Source organism: Drosophila arizonae, chromosome X (assembly GCF_054131065.1).
Source record: "Drosophila arizonae isolate 15081-1271.41 chromosome X, UAZ_ARI_1.0, whole genome shotgun sequence".
Taxonomy (NCBI): Eukaryota; Metazoa; Arthropoda; class Insecta; order Diptera; family Drosophilidae; genus Drosophila; species Drosophila arizonae.
In genome coordinates, this window is record NC_142927.1 from 33,092,744 (window position 1) to 33,113,044 (window position 20,301).

The window sequence follows — 20,301 nt, forward strand, 5'->3', positions numbered from 1 at the left end:
AAGCGAAATGGTCATGTATGCGCATTGCGTTTTTTGTCTTACTCTCCCTCTCTCTCTCTCTCTCTCTCTCTCTCTCTCTCTCTCTCTGTGGGCTCTCAAATCATGAAGCTCAGCAGCGCACAAAAATGGAAATTTCTTCGCGACGGTCCCAGCTCTTTCCTTTTGAGTGAAAAGTATACCGAAATCTTAAAATCGTTTGCGACATTCATGCAAACAAAATGTTAGTGTTTCGCTATATATTTATGGGAAGAGTATGAATGCGTTGATACGCATAAACAATATTATTTCGCGACGGGCAAGTACACACACACTTGTAGTCCCTTGCTACGTGTATGAGCATTTGTGACCTGCGTGCGTTACTCTTGCTGCTTGTAGCAATTTTAAAGCCCAGCATTTGCATTTGGTCGGTCTTACGGACTGTCATAACCACTTTACACAGATGTACTATGTATGAACATACATATGTACATAGGTACATTTATATACATATTATTATTGCTAATCATGTTTATAAATGTGTTTATATCCGTAAATAATTATACATATATAAAAAAGTTATTTTATACACATTTTCAACCGAAAAAATTATCGTAAAACACTATTAACTTTATTAAATGCTTTGCAATATATGATGAAATGCACATGTCATATTATACTCAAGCTTTATTCATTATTTTCAAAAATTTCTAATTAAGTCATAATGGCCCATTTGATAGTCACCCTAGGATTGAAATCATACAAAATTTACAAACTACTAAATCCAGAGACAATTAGCTTGCCATCCCATACAAGCATACACATACACAAATGTATGTAAGCATGTGCTCACTTCATATGGCAGACCAACGGCAAATTTTGGGCTTTACAATTTGCACAGGCTGATGATTGACGAAAATACTGAGAAAGAATTGAGTTTCGCGACGCACGCACACAAAAGCACATACATGTAGCAAGGGACTACAAGTGTGTGTGTGCATGCCCGTCGCGAGATCATATTCTTTATACGCCTCAACGCATTCATACCCTTCCCATAAATATATATCGAAACACTAACATTTTGTTTGCATGAATGTCGCAAACGATTTTAAGATTTCGGTATACTTTTCACTCAAAAGGAAAGAGCTGGGACCGTCGCGAAGAAATTTCAATTTTTGTGCGCTGCTGAGCTTCATGATTTGAGAGCCCACAGGGAGAGAGAGACAGAGGGAGAGTAAGACAAAAAACGCAAAGCGCATACATGACCATTTCGTTTGCGTGCTTAGAGCGCACTGATTTCGTCGTGCTATCTTTCATTCATTACCCGAGCCTTCCAATACCAAGCCGAGCGAATACGAAGTTGGCCGGGACCTTCTAGACAGATGTTGCGGCGTGAAAAACGTTGCTCTACATGTCTAGTCTATGTGTTGTTTGGTCAGTGGTATTGCTCATGAAACGTTATTCCATCGATTAAAACCAAGAGTTCCAGCACAATCTTGGTTTATTCTCCCATAAACCAAAAGAGAGCAGCCACCGCGCTTGACAGTTTGCTTTACTGTACTATTACAGTCAACAGACTATACTGTGGGAGCTTTAGGCCAATGCCAGGATTGTCCACATGACTTGAAACTGTTAATATGGTCAGATGAAACAATAAAAAAATGACCAGGGTGCAAAACTATAACATTTAACTTTCTTTACATTTATATTTCTTATAATTATTCTACCCAACCGAATCATTTCAAAATTTCAAATATGACAGGTAAATATCATACTAACAAAATAAAATTAATATCTTAAACATCCATAAAGTAGAAGCAAAATTACAGACTCTTGAAGTTGCAACATTGAATTCGTGTTACAGTTTTGCTCGTCACTGTACATACATATGTAAGTATGCCAATTGAGACTGTAATCGATGCTTTTTGGAACCGTGAGCATAACAAATTACAAAGCAGTTTGCTCAAGACAAAAGATGAAATCAGAAGCGGATACAAACTCAACGATACATCTTCAGCGACACTCACAAAGAAAACACACACCTACATACTTGCATACATATGTATGTATGTATGTACATACATATACATATCAAGTGTTGAAGAAACGTTGGCCAGAGAATGAAAGACCGAAAGAAGAAAGTGAGTTGCGCAATAATTACGTCATCACATTAAATGCGTCGACGGTCGTAGCGTAAACATCACTGAAATAGCAGGTATGTACATATGTACATATTTGTGAATGTATGTATGTATGTATTGGGAAACTGAAACAACGAAAGTGCGACCACAGAGTTTTGTGGTTGGACCCGCATGTACAGACATACATACATATTTGTATGTGTGTGTATGTAACAAACTAAAATGTGGGCGCGACCTACACGCAGCAGCCGCCGACGAAAGCGAAGCAAATGTCTTAACAAACTCAAAATATTGGAATGCAATTTCACTTCTTTAAATATTTTCTCAATAATTGTACTTCTTCGTGTTATCTCCACATTACATAGCAACACATCTTCATATTTATGTGTGTAGGTATACGTACTGTATAAACATACACGAACTATGTAGATACATACATACATATGTATGTAGAATTTGGACCGCCAACCAGTGTTATGCAGTGGGCCGTCTCACCGCTATGTGTGTATGTACATATGTACATTTGGTTTACTTTTTAAAGTCTAGATCTTTTGTTAGTTTATATATACATATACATGTATGTACATATATACATGTATCTTAAGAGGTACCTTGGTTAATCTTGAAATGCTTTCAAATATTTGTCTATACACACATATTTACATACATATGTACATATTCATATAAACTATTTAAAATCACATAAATAGTGTATATACATATATACACATACATATATAATCTGTGTGAAAATATTGCAAAACTGGTCGTGTAGAAGAGACTGCTTTTTCTCTTTTTCGTTCCTCTTTCCAACTGCTTTACGTTGATAGCTCTCCCTTTGACGAGCCTCTGGTGGCGACTGTGACGTCGTCATATCGAATTTGTTTATTATACTCGTTTACCAAAGTGAGATAAGTATATTGGATTTGTGCAGTACCCATCATGCTGTCCGCCCGTCTATCCGTATGAACGAAATTTATTTCGGCACTGAAATTTTGCACGTAAGCTAATGCCACGATTCTATGAAGATCGATGAAAATCATATGTCTACGCCCGTATAGAAGTGAAATTTTGTACATACATACGTACAATGTATATTCGGGTTGACCACCCAAGACCAAAATGCTATGGCGGATTTATCTACGGCCACCGGCGTGGCGAACCACAAAAGTTTATACAACAAATTTGGATTGTAAAGTTACTGTTAGCCTCGCCTCTTTTTGAGCGTGGCATAAAAATACCCTAATTTTCTTTTTGAGCATAATCAAATGTTACACTTTACTTTCTTCATAATTAGATCATTAATTAGTATCATTAAATATATATTTTAAGATGCAGTCTCGATAATTCATACCCGCTAAATCGAAAAAAAAAAAAAATAAATAAAATAAAATATATATGTATATATAAAAATATATTGGGACTTATTTCACTAGAAGAACATGCACACATATTAATACATTTATTCAGATAGAGACAGAGAGAACGATATGTCTTTTATTTCAAATGGCAACAGGGTATGCCAAAGTCAACAACTCTCGATTGCAGCACACTTATTGTTTCTTGTTTCACAAAATTTCTTCACTTTCAGTTTCGTGTTTTTCTTACTCTACCTGAGTCGCTGCCAACGTTGGCTATTACTTATATGAGCTGGGCTATCATCTCGGCAGCACTATTTTGAATTCGAGAGTGTAAAGTGACACACGACCTGTTGCTTTTTCGTGCGACGAATTCGCAGCAATGTTGTCATTGCCTTCTTCAATATTAATCGTGTCCTAGTGCAGTGGCAAAGCAAAATTCTACGTCAAATACGTTCATTTGTTTTTAAAGTGCCAGACAAAATTTAGGCAAAAACCGTGTTAGGAAGCAGATACCTATTTGAAAAAGGATACCTCATTAAAAAAAAAAAAAAAAAAAAAAAAAAAAACGGTGGATTAAAATCTAGTCTTATAAGCATAACGGAGAAGCCAAAAAGGTAATGAAACTATAACTAATGAGGTGATAACAAATATTTTTTTAGTTTTGTGATTGTACAATTTAGTTTTATATAATAATTAATAACTAAAAATGCCGACTTTTGCACAGATATTAATGATAACTGCTGGATTAGTGAATAAAGTTGCATCTTGATTTGCCGTTAAGTACTAAAATAGTTAACTTATTTTACAAATTCGTTCAATAATGAATGCTGTTATGCAAAATGCTTATTATTATTTATTTTTATATTATTCGTGTAGTTTGCTTACTGACTTGTTAACCAAAGTGAAAGTTTTCTGCTTGTTATAAGATGAATCTCAAACTTAGTGAAAAAGTGGTATGTAATTTGATAAAACATATGTAACACAAAGCCAATTCATATTACCTATTACTTTTAATATACATGCATGTTTGATTCTCTATGGCAAAATATGAAGTTTTTAGAAAAACTGACACCTTATACACAGACAAATATTACAATATATGTATATATATATATATATATATATATATATATATATATATATATATATATATATATATATATATATATATATATATATATATTTTTTTTTTTTAATTACTTTTTTTTGTTTATTTTATACTTTTATACTTTTTCTTGACGCACTTACCTTCTACCTTCTTAAAGCAATGGACATTTAAAAAGAAAATGTTGCTATAATGGTAATCTGAACTCTTTGAAAATGGAAAATCATGGTATATTGTCTTTGTTATATGTATGTAGCAGACCCCATAGAGTATGTACGTTAAGTTGTAAGTAATTTCCTTAATCCTCCCGTACCGGGACGTTCCTTGTAATCCTCGGTGAATAGGACTTAGGAAGATTATGGTGGAGAGCCTTACTTATGCTCTCTTTACGTTTGGCCTTGTGGCTCAAAGGTACAAATGAGTTGACGGCAAGATATGATATCAAAGTGCCGGAGCACTGTTCGACTTTATTAGGGGACGTCTGTTACAGAACTGAACTATGAACTATAGCATAGGCTGAAGATTATTGCTAAGCTACAAAATTAAAGTCGGCAAGTCGACTCAGCATAAACGGTAACGCGGACACTTGCGCGTAGTCATTGGGACACTGAACTTATGCACCAGCGAAATAGGTCTGTAGCATTTGGTAATGATTGAATGTCATACTTATTCAATACTTAAAGACAATTCTTATGTGATAACTTGTACAGTAGCACGGTTATTGCGACGAAAATTCTGGTCCTTATATGAGCAAACTATTATACATATATTCGACGAGCGACGAGCTGAGCCCATATAGCTGTGTCCATTTATAACTCCGTCCGCATGAACGCCAAGATCTCAGAAGAGATATAATTTTAAATCTATTAGACCATTAACCATAGAACACATAGACCAGGCAAGTAGTGTAAAGAATATTGCACACTTTTTTCGAGCATTATGCATTAGTATGACCGTAGCAACATCGTATTTTCTCGGCTCCTCACTTTTAGGCTCGGGCTACGAAAATATACGAAAGCACAATCATTTCGCTTCATGCGCTCGACCGAGATGGTCAAATGTTGAACAAAAGATCCCTCTATGCTAAATGTTTCCCTTGCTCTCTCTCTCTCTCTCTCGATGCTCTCTGCTCTCTCAAATGTGTATATGCATTTGAGTACAAGCAGCAGCTCACAAAAATTGACATTTCTTCGCAGCAAGAACCCGAGTCTGCCCTTTTGTATGAAGAGTATACCGAACTCTGCAAATCGTTTGCCATGCTCATGCAAAATGTTTGCGGGTTCGTTATTATTTGTGGGAAGGGTATTGTTAGAGCGTTAAAATGAAAAACACTCCACATTTGCCGAATTCAAGATCTTAACTGAACTCTTTATTGCTTAAAATCCTAGTTCTTATATACCTAACAGAGACTCTTAAAACTACTTCCAGTCACTGGAAGGGTGCATTTTCTCACACAAACAAGTGCCCAGATGTTTACTTAAGTGTCCCTTTTTTTGAATCTTTGGGCCCAGGCTCACGTTAAATTTACATATATTAGACGCTGCATTGGTCGCTGCAACTAAGGGATGACATATTTATTACTTTGTGTCGGATAACGCGCAGGTTATTCGAGTACTGTCTCTATTTTTATTATTATGTATGTTCATGTTTGAACATTCTGCCAGGGGCCCAAAAATGTTGTGGTTGTAAAAATTTTTATTTTTTGTTCGATGACTCGCAGGTCATCCAGTATTCGCATGTTTTCAAACATTCTGCCAGAGGGGCCAAAAATATATTTGCTTTTTTGTTTTCATTTTAATATTAGTTTGATAACGCGCAGGTTATCGAATAAATTTTTTTTGTCGGATAACGCGCAGGTTATCGAGTATTTTTCTGTATATTTTTTATATTTCAAATTATATGGGACCAGGAAATGTTATAGCTTTTAATCGCCTCTTTACATTACATTTTCTTATTGTATATATGATTAATATTAATGCAATCAAAATACTTATTAACATAGAAGCATGACCTGATATGTGATGAAAATGGAGCCCTTTTAATTCTATATGGCTCTCCTTCATTTGCTGTATTGCTATTTGTAAATGCTCAATTTCTTTCGTATGATTTATTCTTGATAGTGCTAATGGGTTCCAAACTATTTTTGGAACGTCAACAATCTTTCCTACGTATGAGGGTGCGATTTTCTCGTATCTTTCAGTGTGAATATCATTATTATGAGCTATTATGGTCTTATCTCCTGATCGAGCTGTGCAATCTGATTTCATTTTCAACACACCCTGTTCTGGTAATTCTATTAGTTCTTGCTGTGCTTCCTTGCATCGTACGCTTAGCTTTTCATTAATCGGTACTTTAAATAACCACCTACTTTTACCTTCCAATTCAACCCAGTATGTTTTTGAATGAACTAATGTTTGATAGATACAGTTCGCCGATCGGTTTGGCTTGAATGGTGATATTTCGCAGCTGTTATCGTTGGCATTATCCCAGGGCCAGTTACCTTCACATATGAGCTTGTTTGGTTGCCATTTTTTGCATTTATTTAATGTGGCTTCGGCCATTAAGTGGTAAGAATCAATTTCGAAGTTATACACTAAATATTCTGTTCTTTGGTGTACCATTATCATTTGGTCGTCATTGTAGACTGGTATTGGGATAACCTTATATAAATGAGATGGGTATCTGCTGAATAGCGGAATCTTGGCGTTAACTATTATTTTGTTGTCTATAAAGGTTCCTTTCGTTGTAAGTAATTGATATATTTCTTTTAGTTCTGTACCTGTCCTTTTCCCTGGTAAGACTAAATTCTCGGACAAACTTTCTTTTATCTTGGCTATTTCTTCCCCAAATTGGTAAGGCTTCAATATAACCGGGCTTAATCTGCTATGATTTATATCAATTAGCATATTTATTACCCCTGTTTGAATCTTGTCACATTCTTCAATTAAGGCATTTAATTGATTTGTTATCATAAAGAAATTAATTGCTTCCTTATACACATAATACGATTCTTTTAGCAATTCTGTCATATTCATGTCATTGAAATGAATATTGATTTCCTCAGTGGTTCTTTTGAGTATATTTGCTGTGGAATCTATTATTGATGTCTGTTTCTCACTCAATTTTTTTATGTTATGTTGGTTGTCTAATAAACTGACCATGTTTTCTTCCATTTGTTCTCGATCGTCTGCATCCATTATCCCAAATAGCAAGTGATATAATGAGCCCATGAATTCGAAAGGTGCACGTTTGGTTCTTGGTTTATTTTGTAGTATAAATAGTTTGTTATTATCTTCTAATTCTGCTATTCGTCTTTTTGTATTATTTAGTATTATATTACATTGGTCCTCGAAACTCTGTAGTTTCGTACACACTGCTCTCATTTTCCCTTCTAATTCACTCCCTTTCTTTAACATGTCAAAATATGAATCTAGGTTATAGTAAATAATTAGATCCCATGATGAGGTTACTATTTCTACTTCACCCATTGGATCTAAATAGATTGCTGAGTTGTTACCTAATTTTGAAATTGTTATCTTATCGCTTTTCGTTACTTCTGCACTTGATACCTGACAGAAGAGAGCTAAGACTAGCATTGCCATTAGTACTTTTAGTCTTGATCCTCCTTTCCCTCTGCTAGATTGTCTTGTGCTTCTTAGGTCTGAGTCTTCATTTTTTAATTCACCTAGCTGACATACTTTATTGATTGGTCGTGTAACTAACCCTTCTTGAGATTTAACTTTTACGACTCTAACTTTATTGTCTTGGCCTTTGTGAACTTCTTTTATTATCCCTAGTGGCCATCTAGCAGGGTGACAATTTTCATCCTTTATTAATACTATTTGCCCTTCTTCTAAATTTGGCATCTCTTTTTTCCATTTATTTCTTTGCTGAAGGGTATATAAATAGTCATTTTTCCACTTATTCCAAAAATCTCTCCTCATTTTTTGGATCAGTTTCCATCTATCTAGGTTTCCTATTTTTTCTTCTCCTGTTGACTCCACTTCACTTACTGTGGGTCTACCTATTAAAAAATGTCCTGGAGTTAGTACTTCGATATTATCGATATCATCCCCTGTAGTGTATAGAGGTCTGGAGTTTAAGACTGCTTCAATTTGACATAATAGTGTCGTCATTTCTTCAAAGGTTAAATTGCTATCTCCTATTACTCTTTTTAAATGATATTTTACTGATTTTACTCCCGCTTCCCAGATTCCTCCAAAGTGAGGGCTTGCCGCCGGGATAAAATGCCACTTTATTTGTTCTTTTTCTAACGTTGAAGAAATTTTTGTATTTTCTTGAATTGTTTTCTTAAATTCTTTTTCTAGTTTTTTAGCTGCTCCTACAAAATTTGTACCGTTATCAGAATATATGTTTAAGCATTTTCCTCTCCTTGCAATAAATCTTCTCATTGCAGCTAAAAATGCATCTGACGTTAAGTCACTAACTGCTTCTAAGTGTATAGCTTTTGTTGCCATGCACACAAAGAATGCTATGTACCCTTTATACATTTTTTGCCCACGATACTTAGAACATTTCATATAATAAGGCCCTGCATAGTCTATTCCCGTATTAAAGAATGGGTATGACATTGTAATTCTATTCATAGGGAGATTTGCCATTATTTGTTGTGTGGGTGTATGATTATATCTAGTGCATGTAATACAATTACGTAAGTATTTCTTTAGACAGTTTCTGAGTCCAATTATCCAATATTTTCTTTGAATATAGTTTCTCATTACATTAATACCTCCGTGCAGAGTGATAGTGTGCGCATCTCTAATTATTAAGTTAACTAAATGGCATTTGTCAAGAATAATTGGATGCTTTACGTCAAATCCAATACTAGCTTTCTCTAATCTTCCTCCTACTCGAAGTATTCCCTTTTCATCTAAAAATGGATTCAAACTAATTATTTTACTCTTATTTTGTAAATATTTTTTCCCCAACAGCTTTCCTATTTCTGTTCTAAACTGACATGCTTGTTGTTGTTTAATAATTAATATTCTAGCGTTATTTAATTCTTCTACTGTTATATATTTTTGTGGCTTTTGTATCGTTTTTTTGGTTATGATTTTAATAAATCTAATAATAAATGCTACTACTTTTTGTAATTTTTGCATACAAGAATATCGTTTGATTAATTCACCTATTATATTCTTTTCTGAGTTTTCTATCATAGTGTTCACACTTATTTTTTCTTCATCTACATTTTCTTCTTCTTTTGGCCAATGGTTCTTTGATTTGGCTAACCACTTTGGCCCATTCCACCAAATTTCGCATTCTACTAATTTATAAGTATTGATTCCTCTGGATGCTATATCTGCTGGATTGTCTTCTGATTTTACATGATTCCATTTAATTTCTGACATTTTCCTAATCTCATCCGTTCTTTTTCTAATGAATTTATTTTTATTCAATCCGTTTTGGATCCAAGCTAATGTGATAGTGGAATCACTCCACGCAAAGATTTCAACATTAATTCCAATCGATTCTGTTATTTTAGAAATGAGTTTTGTCAAAAGATGGGCAGCGCATAGTTCCAATTTGGGAATAGTTTTACGATTTTACTTGGGATTAACTTTACTTTTACTAGCTAATATCATTACTGAATTACCTACTTTGGCATATACTACTGCTGCGTAGGTTTTTTCAGAAGCATCAGCAAAACCATGAAACTGTACTTCAATATCTTTTTGTATTTTGACCCACCCAGGTATTCTTAGCTTTTGTAGATGTTTCAAATTATCTTGATACACTTTCCATTCTTTGAATTCTTCTTTGGATAGTTCTTCATCCCATTTTTTATCCGTTAGCCATAGCTTTTGCATAAACAGTTTCCCTATTATGGTCACTGGGGATAACCACCCTAAGGGATCATATATTTTAGCAAGTGTTGATAAGACTGTTCTTTTATTTATTGTTTTAATATTGTTGTCAGTGAAACTAAATTTAAATTCATCTTTGAGGGGTCCCCTCTGTAGCCCTAATGTTTTTATTAACTCATTCTCTTCAATGCTTAATACCATACTTTCCTCATTTCTGTCTATTTCTTCAATTATTTCTGGTTTATTTGAAATCCACTTTTTCAGATTAAATCCTACTTTTGCTAGTTCACTGGAAACACATTCAACAATTTCTTTACAGTTCTGTATGGATTCAGCGCCTGTCATAAGATCGTCCATATAAAAATCTGTTTTAATTATTTCTTTAATTGCTGCATTATCGCAATTATTGGCTATGTCTAAAAGAACTCTAGTGGCTAAGTAAGGAGATGATGCAGTACCATAAGTGACTGTTGTAAGCTTAAAGTTCTTTAATTTTTTACTTTGAGAATCTCTCCAGACAATATATTGAAATTCCTGGTCATGTTTTGCTATTTTTATTTGCCTATACATTTTTTCTATATCTGCTGATACTACATATTCCCAGCGTCGCCATTTTAATATAATGTCAAATATATCTTTTTGAACTCTTGGTCCCGTGCACATAATGTCATTTAGACTTTTCTTATTTGTTGTTTTTGCAGATGCGTCAAAAACTACCCTTAGCTTAGTTTTCAGACTACTATCTCTTAACACTGCCTGATGTGGTAAATAATATTTTCCTTCTTTCTTTGTAGATATCATATGTCCTAACTGCAAGTATTCGTTCATGAAATTTGTGTAGTCTGTTTTTAATTTTTCATTTTTTTGCAGCTTTTTCTCTAAGCTAAGAAACCGAGCTATAGCTTGTGGCTTTGATTCTTCGAATTCATTTTCTTCTTTGAACGGAGTTGTAACAACATATCGACCCCTTGAATCAATTCTTGTTGTATTCAGAAAATTTTTCTCACAAAATTCTATCTCTTTGACATCTTCTTCTTCTTGTCGCTACTATCGTTGTTTTACCTTTCGATTTTGTACAACCTGATACAATCCAACCAAATTCTGTATTTTGCCCAAGTAATCCATCTATTTTTACTATCCCATCCTTTAGTACGTGTGGATATAAGTCTGCACCTATTATTATATCTACACGACCTGGTTTATAAAATTGCGGATCAGCTAAAGTGAAATTGTGCCATTGAGCTATGTCTATATTTGCTTTGCTAACTGCGAGAGCTTTCATTAACTTTGATAATATGATGGCATCAACCCTAAGCTGTTCTTTATTTGGCTCTCTAGGTTTTATTATTAGCTTAACTTTGTGTTTTGATCTACAAGCATTTTCTGATGAGACACCACTTATTTCTGTCTCATTTTTGGTTCTGGGTAAATTTAGCAACTGTGCGGCCTCCTCAGATATAATTGTTTTTTGAGATCCACTATCTATTAAGGCTCTTAAGTTAATATAATTCCCCTTTATTGCTTTAACTTTAATTATCGCTGTGGCTAATAAGGCCTCTTCAATTGTTACTACTGTATTAACTTTTTCTGTATTTATATGTAACATTGTATGATGAGGCTTCTTACAAAAGTAACAATTCATGCTACTTGTACACCTATTAGTATTCGTGTGTCTTAAACACCTCAAACATAACTGTATCTTTCTTGCAGCATCCAATCTTTCTCTTGGGACCATTGCCTTAAATTTCGTGCATTGCGTGGTACTATGACCTACTACTTTGCATATAGGACAGTTGTAACCAGAGTGAATTTTCTTTTCCTCCTTATTTGAAGTGGATAATGAACAATGTCGCTGATCTAAGTAGTCTATTACGTCAGTCAGTAATTGTATTTCTTTTGTCTTTTTTATTTGGCTTTCGTATAATTGAAGTGCCTCTTTACTAAATTTTCTTAGTATTATGTGTGCAAAGATTTTATCAACTTCTTCTGAAAGTTGAGCCTTACTTTTAATTATATGTATTGACTCATTAATTGTATCAATAAAATAATTGATACTTTTGGATGAGTCAATATTTAAATTTGGAAGGTCCATTATTCGGTTCAATTGTTCCGAAAAAATTTTCCTTTTATTTTCATATCGCTTGGTAAGTAATTCCCAAGCGGTAGAATAAATGAGCAACCATGCTCTTTGCTTCTCCTCGTAATGAGGATTTTAAGTAACTGAATTTGATAGAAGGAGTTAAATCTTCTCTTCTATCAATAAGGTCGCAAAATAATTCAGCGAATAAATCCCAATCTTTGACATCTCCAAAAAATATTGGGACTTGAATTTTTGGTAGACCCGGAAGGTTATCCATTTTTTCGTGGATTATGGGTTGAATTGGGGTGCCTTTTTTGGCTTCTAACGCACTGATTGCATTTTGCACATCAAAATCTAATTCATTAACCTCTTCGTCAAACATTTTGTTTGACACATATTTATTTCTTAGCTCCTGAACTAGCTTTGAAACTTTATTCCATAAATATTTAATTTTATTCTTTCGAATCTCGAAGATTCCTACGTTTCCTTTTGCAATGTCCTCATATACTTCTACTAAATATAGTTTTAACTGTTCGACTTTGCTTTCAAACTCTACTTCTTCTTCAGAGCTTTTGTGAACTGTGACTGCTCTAACATGCTTCACATCTTTATCTTCTTCTTTCTCAGCCCTCATAATTTCTAATTTCAAATCTTGTATGCTTTTCATCGCTTTATCAAATTCCTTATTGTTAAAGTATGCATGGTCTATTACCCCTACTTTTAACAATAAGGTATGATTATTTTCTAATTCTTCTTTTATTTTTTCTAACTCTCCTAAAATTTCGCTCGGTGGCCTAATTTCTTCAGATGAGTCTAGTTTTTTCAATCTGGACACTAAGTCCGATTGCATTTTCAAGAGCTTTATCACTTTTTCTGACAGCATTCTTTTTATTTTTATTTATATTTATTAAAAAAAATTAAACTACGACTTATCTTTATCTTATCCGCGCTGTCCTCCTGTTGATCCAGTCTTCTCTGAAGGGGGAGCCTGATGATCTTGGTGATATTCCTCTTCCCGTTGGCCACTGACGGTTCTGATGAGTCGCTTTCTTTCGTCGAATTTCGCTGTAGTTTTACTCTGTCTCTCTTTTTGGATGGAGAACAGAAACCTTTTGGTAGTATTCTGCCTCTCCGCACTTTGCGCGAGAGAACAGAATTACTTCGATTTTTTATTTTTTTGAACCGAATTTTTCGGATTTTTATTTATTATTTTTTTTTTTTAATTTTTTCTGTCTCCGCACTTCACGCGAGAGAACAGAATCACTTCAATTTTTGTTTTTGTTTTTTGTTTTTCTCTCTCCGCACTTCACGAGAGAATCGAACTTTTCGGATTTTTAAATTTTTTTTTTTTTTATTTGGTCTAGTCCCTTTTTGGGAATGCAGACCCACCAGCACTACAAATTTTCTTTTTTTTAAATTTGAGCACCACTTTTAGTTTATATATGTATATACTCTGTCTCTTACTACTGGCGGGGGAAAACAGAGTAATATACTTTATTTTGTCTTAAGCTGAGTTTTAAAACTATCAGCATTAAGACGCTGGTTCCTTTCTCTGTGTCTCTTACCACGGGTGGGGGAAAACACAGAGAACGCCGAAGGACCAAAATGTTAGAGCGTTAAAATGAAAAACACTCCACATTTGCCGAATTCAAGATCTTAACTGAACTCTTTATTGCTTAAAATCCTAGTTCTTATATACCTAACAGAGACTCTTAAAACTACTTCCAGTCACTGGAAGGGTGCATTTTCTCACACAAACAAGTGCCCAGATGTTTACTTAAGTGTCCCTTTTTTTGAATCTTTGGGCCCAGGCTCACGTTACATTTACATATATTAGACGCTGCATTGGTCGCTGCAACTAAGGGATGACATATTTATTACTTTGTGTCGGATAACGCGCAGGTTATTCGAGTACTGTCTCTATTTTTATACCCTGAACCCATTTTCAATGGGAAATCAGGGTATAATGGTTTTGTTGAAATGTATGTAACAGGGAGAAGGAGGCGTGGCAGACCCCACAAAGTATATATATTCTTGATCAGGATGACGAGCTGAGTTGATTTGGCCCTGTCCGTCTGTCTGTCCGTCTGTCCGTCTGTCCGTCTGTCCGTATGTATGAACGCGTCGATTTCAGAAGATATAAGAGCTAGAGACTTCAAATTTTTTTTAAAATGTCCGTAATTACAGCGCGCATATCAAGTTTATCATTAAAATTCGATAACTCATCCCGATCTTTTTTTATCGATAAAAAACCTTATCGAAAACCAGTTATAAAATTATATCTTCTACACCTTTATTGCTAGAGTCTCCAAATTTTTAATGTATGCTTATATGCAATTTATACAATTTCGGTTTTTGTTAAAATTTACCCCCCACCCTTAAATTCACCCCCTCACCCTCACTTTTGTAAAAAGCGTATTTCAAATACTAGAGACTTGTGCTTTGGCAATTACATGCATATCCATGTTATAATCATAAAAAGTTTCATGAAGATCGTACGTCCACAAAAAAAGTTATTAAGCAATTAAATTCTCATAGTAAGCGCTCGCTGCCACCCATGCGTGTTTATGCTTGTGTGTGTATATGTATGTAAATGTTTGTGTATGTGTGTGTATGTGTTTGTGTATGTGTTTGTGTATGTGTGTGTGTATGTGTGTGTGTGTATGCGTTTGTGTGTGTATGCGTGTGTGTGTGTATGTGTGTCTGTATGCGTGTGTGTATGCCTGTGTGTGCGTACGTGCGTGTGTGTGTGCGTGTTTCTTGTGTAAGCTGAAAGACGCGAAAAGTTATTGAAATATCTATTGCTCCAAGGGTTCAGGGGATCTCGTAGTCGAGCAGTCTCGACTAGAGCTTTCTTACTTGTTATTATTATGTATGTTCATGTTTGAACAGGTATGAAAGCGTTGGTGCGCAAAGTGGAAATGTTTTCGTGTCGACCATGCACACACACACTTACAGTATGCTACATGATTAGCATTTGTATGTCTGTGTGCAAAGCTCTTGCTGCCTGTAGCAATTTTAAAGTCCAGCATTTGCATTTGGTCGATCTTGGGAAGTGTTCACATACAGATGTATATACATTTGATATCACTTGTAGCAGCATTTGTAGGACTGTAAGGCTTTACACGTGCGTGGGTGTATGTGTTTGTTTGTATGCATACGACATGAACATTGGCGTGTGCCTCCCTCAACTTAGAATGGTGTGAACGATTTTGGGTTCGAATCACATTTATATTTACCTACTTTAATAGGTATTTTTTAATTGCATCCTTTTAAATGGGTCCATTTGGCTTGTATATATATGTACATACATATGCCTCTTTTTAAAAAGGTAAATTTTAGCTGTATATGCGTAGGTGCAAGCGATAGAAAATCGCATTTCAATTTGCACGCCTCATCAGGCACTACATTTAAAAACAAGTAAGAAAGCTGTAGTGGAGACTGCTCGAATACGAGATCCCCTGAGCCCTTCGAGCAATAGATATTTCAATCATTTTTTGCTTCTTTCTGCTTACACAAGACACACGCACACACACACACAAGCACCCACGCTTAAACACGCATGGTCTGCAGTGTGTGCTTGCTATGAGAACTTCATTGCTTAATAACTTTTCTTGTGAACGATCTTCATGAAGTCTCTAGTATGTGAAATACGCCTATTACAAATGTGATGGTGAAGGGGTGAATATCGAAATTGTATAACATGTATATAAGTATACATTTAAAATTTGGAGACTCTAGCGTTAAAGGTGTAGGAGATATAAATTTATTACTAGTTTTTGATATTTTTAATCGATAATAAAATAACGGGACAAATTTTCGATATTTAAAGCAAAACTCGATATGCGTGTGCTATACACGGACCTAGGAAAACAATTTTAAAGTCTCTAGCTCTTATATCTTCTGAGATCGACGCGTTTAAACATACGGATAGACGGACGGACAGTGCTAAATCGACTCAGCTCGTCGCCCTGATCAAGAATATATATACTTTGTGGGGTCTGCCACGCCTCCTTCTGCCTGTTACATAGATTTCAACAAAACCATTATACCCTGATTTCCCATTGAAAATGGGTTCAGGGTATAAAAAAATACATTCTGATAGGCAAACCCATGATCATTGAAATAAAATCAGGTACAGAAAGGGAACATAGAGTAGAGAGTGACCTTTTGTTCAAGAGCCATGTCGGTAGAGCGCATGAAGCGAAATGATTTTGTTTTCCCATATTTTCGTAGCCCGAACCTAAAAGTGAAAAGCCAAACAAATAAGTAATAATAATAATAATAAAAATAAATAATAATAAAAAAAAATAAATTTTATCGTTTCAGATGCTGTTGCGGTTAGCTTTACTGACGTCTTTCTGTTTTTGTGTTGCCAGGGCTGTGCTAAACGGAAACGACGTCAAACGACGTGAAGCTGGCTTAGACCTATACGGCTCACCACCTGGGCCAACACCACATTTTAGTCATACTCTCCATCAAATACCACACCGTGAGTATGGTGTTCCCCAGCAGATTCCCTTTAAAGATTACAGCTTGCCGGTATTGAAATATGGCCCTCCAAAGCTGAACAATTTTGGCGGTGGTTCTGGGATATCCACGAATGGATTGCATGAGCAAATCAAGACACACTTTGGCGTTCATAAGCCATTCTATGGACCACCGTATGCACAGTATAGACCCACAACAGAATATGGTACACCACAAACAGCACCACATTACGGCTCACCACCAAAATCATTTCCACAGCTTTTGAAAATTCAACACCGTCCGGCACCACAGTATGCAGCACCTCCAAAACATAAATTTTTTACACGGCCTGTATCCCAACAGTTATTGCCGGTATCACATTCTGCCCAACTGTTTAACCCTGTTCATCACCCAGCAACTTCTTATGGTCCACCCGCCTCGGGACCATCAAACCTCCCAGCTAAGCCAGCTTACGAAACACCACCAAACTACGGACCACCACCACTTCCCATTAACGTACCAGGTCCTCAATCAACAGATTTCAGCCATGCTCCAGCAACGACTATTATATTAAATAATTCAGGTGTACAGCAACTCTCTAGTGGCCCAGTTGATAGCCCTTTTAAGCAAGTTCAGATCCAAATAGATGCCTCTGGACACACACACAGTGTGACTGGCTCGCAAACACCTTTTCACACTGCATGCGATGGCTGGAAACCTATTCCAGCACCGATTGGGACCTACATTGAAAAGAATCACATTGTAGCTCAAAGGGGTTACAGTCATGTCGATCAGGGCCATATAATTGGCTCACGATATAATTTTGGTAGAGCCAACAGTGCCAAAACTGTCAACGGCCTTTCTGACGAGCAGCTTGTAGCAGTCGCACTTCAGGGTGAGTCCGGTAATATAGTAACTGGTCCTACTATCGACGGTAATCTGAGCACCGTTGACTCTGAAGCGTTACAGGTGGGTTGCAATATAGTTTCAGGTAACATCTCTCTGACATGCTTCTCTATTATTTTATGATTAGGTTTTCGCCGACGCAAATGATACTTACTCCAAGCCTCCAGCAGATTCATATCAGCCTGGCTCTATTTATGATACGAAACATAAAACTGTTGCAGGGGAAAGTCTGCCACTACCACATATATTTGGTCCTGCGTATGGCGTTTCTCAGTCTCGAGCCCAGTCACATTCCCATTACAATTCAAACATCCTTTATGGTACACATTCAGGTAATCCAAAGTTTAATCGCGAACATCCTAAGTCACCAGTCGCATTCCGCCCACCTGTGCCGACGGGGCTTATAGAGTCTATAGGGGCTACTGTGCAACATTTGGATGAATTTGGTGTAAAGCCACCGCCGCAAGCACCTGCATATATTCCCCCTGCAACTCACGAAATTCCATTAAATAGTGCAGCTTCTGCATCACTACCCGCATACGGCGCGCCCTTTAATCGGCTGGCATCATCACAGGTTATTATGAAACAGCAGCTTCCGCAACCGTATCAAGGACCCATTTTTACTCCACTTGATGTACAATCGCTACCAAGCCTTCATTATATTCCCGCACCGCAGCAACAGCGGGCACCGGAGCAATATTTTTCAAATAGACCCTCCCCAAATATCCACCTTTCGAGTCAGCAACCAATAAGCAATAATGTGATTCCCCAGAACATGCCATCAGTTTTCTATTCTCAGGCACTACCATTAATCCAGCAACTTGATCGATTTAACCAACAAACATCAGTATCAGTGGGACGGCATCCTTACCAGCACCATCAGACACAAATTGTGTTACACGATTGCGGCCAAGGTCCCAATTTGATCAGCAGCTCTGGGTACCAAGTGCATCAGCAGCAACAATTTGGGAGCGTCTCGACAGAATCTCCTAGAGTATACAATGCCATAGCGCAGAGTGTTCCTGTAGCGGAACAGCATACACAATTTTTAGCTGGCGCTGCTGACAGTTATGGCCCACCGTCTTCTGGAAATGAAATTGAGCTTGATCATTTCGGGTATGAGTCACAAAAGTCCACAGTCACAGCACTGCCGGATGGTACAGATCTGCAGCAGCTACCAGGTTTAAATGACTTGAATGTAATATCTGCACAAAAGTCTCAAGACATTATGTTTGGCGCAAGTAATGGACAGCTACTTCAAAACTTTCAAATACAATTTGGTAGTTCAGTAAATAATGCTGGTACCAATCAAGGAAATGATGGTAACATTGATGATCCAAGTGCAATGCACGTAGACATTCTGTCACAAGGTCTACTTCAATCAATATTGACTGCAATAGAAAAGCCCCAATCAGCGTCGTCTGTGCCACAGAGCCATAATGCACAAAGTCGTTCTGACGACCAATATCAAGAGAATGAAAAGAAACGCGATATAGGACATAACGATCAGCAAACAAATCAGCATCATAACACACCTGAAAGTGTCGAATTACACATTGTGTCCGATACAGATATTAAGAACACAAAAGATAACGAGATTGAGCCCATTGTAGCTGCCGACGTGGATGAAAGGTCCAAGCATTAAGTCAAGTAATTACATAAGTATTTATCGCTTGAAATCCATACTTGTTTACATACATATGTATGTAGATATGTATGCATGTAAATGTAGCCAACTTAAATCATTTGTATATTTCTTTTTCCTTTTACTTTCTCCGTAAAATTCACTAGGGAAAATATAGCCATAATATAAAATAATTAATATAATGACATTTACTTTCGAAATAAGCCATTCAATTTTATAGTGATATACATGTACGTACGATAATATATGTATATTCTGTATAAAAATAAATGAAATAAATTATTTATTTAATATCATAATTACTTGTGTACTTGTATGATTACATTTTGTGATCTACATGATTAAATCTTTGTCCACTAAATTTTTCTTTCGCAGCTGAAGGCCAATTGCTGTTTGATCAAGGTCTGGATCATATTTATGCTATTTTAAAGATGTTATGTTTCAAAAATCCTCGTTATGTATAAGTACGGTAAACCCATTAAACATCGAAAATCAGGGCATTATGGTTTTGTTAAATTGCAGCATGTTCAATATATTGAATAAATAGTGTAATACTTTGTTGCAAGTGTTAGCAATAAATTAGAACAGCTAGCACTCGTCAAATGCATGTGTAATCTGAATGAATCACTAATCACTTGGCACACATACATTCAAAGTTCTTTAGTTTAGTTTAATATTGCTAGATGGCGCTGCAGCAGTGAATCTACTTCAGTTTTGCCACCGCAACTTCGAAGAGTGAGGTGGCGTTGTGACTAGCGGCGTTACGCTTGATCGAGAGGTTTCGGTCTC

The 20,301-nt window shown here is 35.9% G+C and overlaps 2 protein-coding genes across 6 annotated transcripts in view; one reads left to right on the top strand and one right to left on the bottom strand.

Annotated features, from left to right (window-relative positions):
- LOC149268214 (uncharacterized) overlaps nt 1-20,301 on the bottom strand; it is a 74,458-nt gene that overhangs the window by 25,500 nt on the left and 28,657 nt on the right. The gene's annotated exons all lie outside the window — the stretch shown is intronic.
- Nucleotides 1,543-19,811, top strand: LOC108609325 (uncharacterized). 5 transcript variants are annotated; one of them, XM_089475103.1, is made up of 4 exons: nt 1,543-1,738; nt 1,806-1,866; nt 16,821-17,930; nt 17,995-19,811. In XM_089475103.1, exons 3-4 carry the CDS (start codon nt 16,821-16,823, stop codon nt 19,510-19,512), a joined length of 2,628 nt encoding a protein of 875 aa, XP_089331229.1. In that variant the 5' UTR covers nt 1,543-1,738; nt 1,806-1,866; the 3' UTR covers nt 19,513-19,811. The 5 variants fall into 5 exon arrangements, with proteins under 5 accessions (XP_089331229.1, XP_089331228.1, XP_089331226.1 ...); XM_089475099.1 differs by lacking the exons at nt 1,543-1,738; nt 1,806-1,866 and adding exons at nt 3,709-4,092; nt 4,355-4,431; XM_089475102.1 differs by lacking the exons at nt 1,543-1,738; nt 1,806-1,866 and adding an exon at nt 1,892-2,191.